Genomic DNA, 5085 nt, shown 5'->3' on the forward strand with positions numbered 1-5085 from the left:
TTTTTTTTTTTTTTTTTTTTTTTTTTTTTTGGGACCAGTCCGCACCCTACGTGCCCAGTTCGGTCAGCGTGCCAGGCATCCCTACGGATCTCTTGTCGCTCTTGGCAGAGGGAGAAACGCCAAGCGCCAAGCAACAAACGCAGTTGCCGCAGGGTGCGGCGGGTAAAGCTAGGAGCTGGAAACAGGTCTGCAAAGTGCTGGAAGGGGAGAGGAAAAAGATTAGCGTGAGGCTGGCAGCGGAGGGTAAGGCTTGATGTGGATTGTGGAGGGGGGCAAGCGGCGAGGGGCGAGTGGACACGTCGCATCGGGTTGAGAGGGCATGTCATGTGGGGGTCCCCGGCTTGAGCGACTTGCAGTGCGAAGCGAGGAGTGGATCCATGAAGTCTACTCCTTCCCGATCATGCGTACGTCTGTGCCATCACACACACATCACCTGCCCCTCGTTGCAAGCAAGGATGCAATCACGATGGTTTCCCGCGCCCCCGAGGGACAATACCACGAAGCACCGTCTGCGATGTTCTGCGCCTGCATGCCGTGCTTCTACGCCCCGACCGAGCATCGTCAACCGATGCATTGGTCATCGAGCCCTGTGAGTCAAGAATCACTAGCGAAATAATGATAGTACGTACACTACTAGATTCTACTTTTAAAGACCTAGTGAATCAAGAACAACAACAACAAGGAACCGTGAAGTTTGGATCACGTGATTTCTCTCCCCGCGCATGTACGTTCGTAGTCAAGAGTATTGGATTTCAAAAAAGTTGCCAAGTTGGCGATGAACGATGCATACATTCACATTCCCGCATTCCACATTTCACATTTCACACACTTTACACATTTCATACACTTCACATTCGCCATTTTAAAATTGCTGCTTCTGCTGCTGTTGTGCGCCCGAGACCGTGCCAGTTCGATGCACTCCACTGGGACGTCCACGCTGCATTCACAAAAGAGGGCCCATTACGTGGCCAACACCCACGCTGCCTGACGATGACGATGACGATGACGATGACGATAAGCGGTCGGATAGGTGTCGCATGTACGGGAAGATGCTGCAGGTTGAGCAGGATCTCTGTGAGCAGCAGCAGCAGCAGCAGCAGCAGCAGCAGCAGTGCTAGCTGGAAGGTACGCCCACTCTCTTCTCTAGCGCTTGGGCCATCTCACCCTTACTCTGCAGCAGCGAGGTGCGAGCTTTGTCGTCTCAGTGCCTACGCCAGCGCAGGCACAGGGATAGGCACAGCTAGAGGCAGAGGTACGGTAGCAGGGCCCTGTAGCCGATCCTTCTCTAGCAGTGCTCATGCTCGCGCTAGCTCGAGCACAGCCTCATCCACACCCACACCCACACCCACACCCACACCCACACCCAACAAGGCCATCTCGACGTATCGCAACATTTCCATTTGGGGTCACATAGACGCCGGCAAGACATCCCTGACTGAAAAATTGCTCTACCTATCCGGCGCTCTTCATGCTCCTGCTCCAGCTGCAGCAAGAACAAGTGGCGCTGCTGCTGGTAAAGGAGAAGAGGAGATGGACGAAGAGGAGAAGGAGAATGTCGTGATGCTAGGTTCCGCACCTGGAGATGTGGATAGCGGGAATACGGTGACTGATTTTCTGGAGGAAGAGCGCCGAAGAGGTATCACGATCCAAAGCGCCGCTGTTGGTCCTTTCAAATGGAACATTACCCCTGCAGCAATGACTGTCCAGCATCGAGATCAAAGTGCGAAAGATCAGCAGGGAAGGCCTGCAACTGCGTCGCCATCTTCATCGGTGCCGAGCAGAGCTAATGTCACCCTGGTGGATACGCCTGGACATGTGGACTTTACCATCGAGGTGGAGAGAGCACTTAGAGTCGTAGACGCTTGCGTCGTCGTGCTGGATGGCGTGGCGGGCGTGGAATCTCAAACGAGGAACAATTGGAACATTTCTGCTCGGTGAGTCCTTTTTGTGTGCGATGGTTTGTGGCTTGTATGCGGAGGGGGGAAAGTGGAAGCAAACGTTTGGCTCACTTTCTCCCCCACTCCTTCCATGTGTGTGCGCGCGCGTCCACGCGATGCATTATGGCCACGTCCCACCCTTGCACGGCAGGTATGGACTGCGGTCTCACATGGTCTTCATCAACAAGCTGGACCGAGCTGGCGCATCCGTCTCTCGTTGTCTGCGCTCCATCGTCCGCACGCTTCATCCCCAACCTTTTTTGCTCCAACTACCCATCCCAGCTATCAAATCCTCCTCGGCCGAAAGCACAACCCTGGCAGGTCTCATCGACGTGCTTCATCTGCGCGCTCACACTTATACAGGCGAAGCGGGGGAGATAATGAGAAGCTTGGAGCTGCAAGAGGCCATGGCAGAGGGACTCGTGCAGGAGGAATTGGCGCGAGAGTGCAAGAGGGCTAGACATGCCCTGGTGGAGAGCGCAGCTTCTCTGGACGATGAGCTGCTGGAAGAATTGTTGGATCTGGATGCTTCATCTCAAGGCGCAAGCACAGGTTCTGCTCACGAGAACGTGTCGGCGCAAAGTTTGTTAAAGGCTCTGCGTCGGCTCGTTCAGCGAGGAGCAGCATTGCCTGTCCTGCTCGGTAGCGCGATGAAAGGCATTGGAGCACAAAACGTCCTCGACTATGTAGTGCAGCTCTTTCCTAGTCCGGATCAGGCTGGCGATCCGGACGCTTCGAGGCAGAGGGGCATCAAAGAGGAGAGCGGTGCCGTTTGGGCCGAACTTTCGCCGGAAGCGGATAGCGGCAAGGGCGGCAGAACGACGAGAAGGGCAATTATGTCGACAATTCCATCGGGTCAGACTAGAGGTGGAGGTGGCGGTGGCGCTGTTCAAGGAGCACCTCCTGTCCCTGCTGCCGCCGATGCTTTGACAGGCGCAACTCTGGACGCAGACAACCGCGTAGCCGTGAGCATAAACGATTCGGAGCTCTCGCTGCTCGCTTTCAAAGTGGTGCACGATAAGCGTAGAGGTCCATTGACTTTTGTGCGCATCTATTCGGGCACCATGAGTCGAAGCACTACGCTGTTCAACACGAGTAGCGGAGAAAAGGAGAGGATAAGCAAGATGATGCACGCCTTTGCGGATCGGTACGACGAGACTTTGTCCTTGGGAGCGGGACAGATTGGCGTGCTTTTCGGATTGAAGGACACTAGGACTGGAGATACGCTGGTCGATCTCAAAACCGTCAATACGTCGTTTCCAAAGGCGAAAGGGAAAGCAGGAGCTTCGACGATGCAAACGCCTTGGGCTAGACATGCCAAGAGACTTCGACTTAGAAAGGTGCATGTTCCACCGCCCGTCTTTAGCATGTCTGTCGAAGCTCGCTCCAAATCGGACGAGGAAGGGGTGCACGAAGCCTTGTCCATGCTAGTTCGCACGGATCCCAGCCTGCGACTGGATCAGGGACAACAGCGGCAGAAGCAAAGACAAGGTTCGTCCGCATCAACTTTCGACTCGTCCTCATCGTCAGCAGAAATGACGAGTCTGGGATCGGCAGGAACGGGACAGACGGTGCTTTCGGGAATGGGAGAGCTTCACTTGGAGATTGCCAAAGGACGCTTGACGGAAGAGTTTGGGGCGAATGCGAGGATGGGAAGCGTCAGGGTGTCGTATAGGGAGACTTTGAGAGACGAGTCGAAAATCTGCACGGTCAGCGAGACGCTGGACAAGGATGTGCTGGGGAAAAGGCTCAAGGCGGCCATCACGCTGGATGTGAGAAGGCTCAGGCAAGAGGAGGAGGAGGAGGAGGAAGGAGAAGAAGAGACGGATGAGCTGGAAAGGCTGGGGGGTGGCAATAGGCTCGAGATTCGACTTGGAGATGCGGAATTTGGAAACGAGTCTAGATCGGCTGCGGAAAAGGCGGAGAGCATTGCCAGACATGAGAAAGGAGGAGGCAAACAATTCGTGGAGGAGGAGCAGTCTGCAGGTGCTGCGGGTTCAGGCAGCAACAGCGGCAGCGCATCCGCATCATCGCCCATTCATCCCGATACGCTCACTCCTCAAACTATGCGCCAAGCGTTGCGAGCTGGCATAACCGCTGCGCTCTCTCGCGGTCCGTTGACTTCCAATCCGATAGAAGGTTTGCGCATAACTTTGCGAAATCCTCAAACTTTCGGAGCAGAATTCACGCCGGCTAGAGCTCTATCCATCGTAGCTCGTGCTGCTCTTTTGCGCGCCCTGAAAGAAAGCTCGACTTCTCCTGATGAGAGAACAATGGCAGCAGGAGCAGGAGCAGGAGCAGGACCAGGAGCAGGAGGGATGATGATGATGGAACCGATGATGCACCTGCAAGTCACGTGTCCCGAAAACAGTTTGGGAAGAGTCGTGGCGGATCTGACGACGCAACAAGGAGCTAGCGTGGTTGGCGTGGATCATGAGGATGCAGCTCTGCATGGCGATGGAGCTGTGGAGGATCAAGAAAGCGCAGCAGGTATTTACCTCCCGCCAGAAGATCAAGATGGAACGGAAGGTGTTGCTGCTCACCTCTCTTCAAGTTCCAACGCGAGCTCTTCCCAGAGCATCGCTGCTTCCTCTTCTTCTTCATCAACCTCGACCACGACGACGGTACATGCCCTTGCGCCCCTCTCCAACCTCGTCAGTTATAGCTCCAGATTGAGAGCTCTTACGGCCGGCAGTGGGACTTTTACGATGCAGCTGCAGGGTTTCAGACCTTGCGCCAATGCGGAGAGGGAGAGGGACATTTTGAGAGAGTTGGGAAGAATGTGAAAATGCTGCAATACATGCGATGCATGTGACACCTCAGCCCCCCACCCGGCGGCCCCCTTTCCCCCTCGTACTTTAATGATGACCTTCCTCTTTTCGCCAATGAAAATCGACGATGCATTTCGGCCGTGTGAATGCGAAATGGTCAATGCGCTTTGCTATCGAAGCACCAACCCGCTATGTTTGTGCTCCCATTCAAGACCTTTGGATTCGTTTTGCCTGTTCAACAAACTCGAGTACCCGCGCGAAAAAAAAAAAAAAAAGATCTCCAAACGCCACGACGACGCGCTCTCGCACGCAAAATTTTCATGAGGGCATCTCGCATTAAAACAGACCACGCATGCTCGAGGCAACCATCCATCCGT

General features: G+C 54.7%; 2 protein-coding genes across 2 annotated transcripts in view; both read left to right on the forward strand.

The window, feature by feature from the left end:
* Positions 1-508, forward strand: part of IE81DRAFT_51263 (hypothetical protein) — a 2146-nt gene extending 1638 nt beyond the window's left edge. The window contains exon 3 of the mRNA XM_025517405.1: positions 39-508. Within this exon, the coding sequence (XP_025366228.1) occupies positions 39-254 (216 nt within the window). The 3' untranslated portion in view covers positions 255-508. The remainder of the gene's footprint in view (positions 1-38) is intronic.
* Positions 509-808: 300 nt separating this feature from the next.
* Positions 809-4849, forward strand: IE81DRAFT_326914 (P-loop containing nucleoside triphosphate hydrolase protein). Its single transcript, XM_025514946.1, has 2 exons — positions 809-1934; positions 2089-4849. Exons 1-2 carry the CDS (start codon positions 1003-1005, stop codon positions 4721-4723), a joined length of 3567 nt encoding a protein of 1188 aa, XP_025366229.1. The 5' UTR covers positions 809-1002; the 3' UTR covers positions 4724-4849.
* The last annotated feature ends 236 nt before the right edge of the window (positions 4850-5085 follow it).

The sequence above is a fragment of the Ceraceosorus guamensis genome, assembly GCF_003144195.1.
Source record: "Ceraceosorus guamensis strain MCA 4658 unplaced genomic scaffold IE81scaffold_149, whole genome shotgun sequence".
NCBI classification, from domain to species: domain Eukaryota; kingdom Fungi; phylum Basidiomycota; class Exobasidiomycetes; order Ceraceosorales; family Ceraceosoraceae; genus Ceraceosorus; species Ceraceosorus guamensis.

What these genes read in the sequence shown, in the direction of transcription:
- IE81DRAFT_326914 (XM_025514946.1), top strand. Translation starts at nt 1,003, where the DNA reads ATGACGATGACGATAAGCGGTCGGATAGGTGTCGCATGTACGGGAAGA. An exon ending in AATTGGAACATTTCTGCTCG is followed by an intron (nt 1,935 to 2,088) that starts GTGAGTCCTTTT and finishes CTTGCACGGCAG; the next exon opens with GTATGGACTGCGGTCTCACA.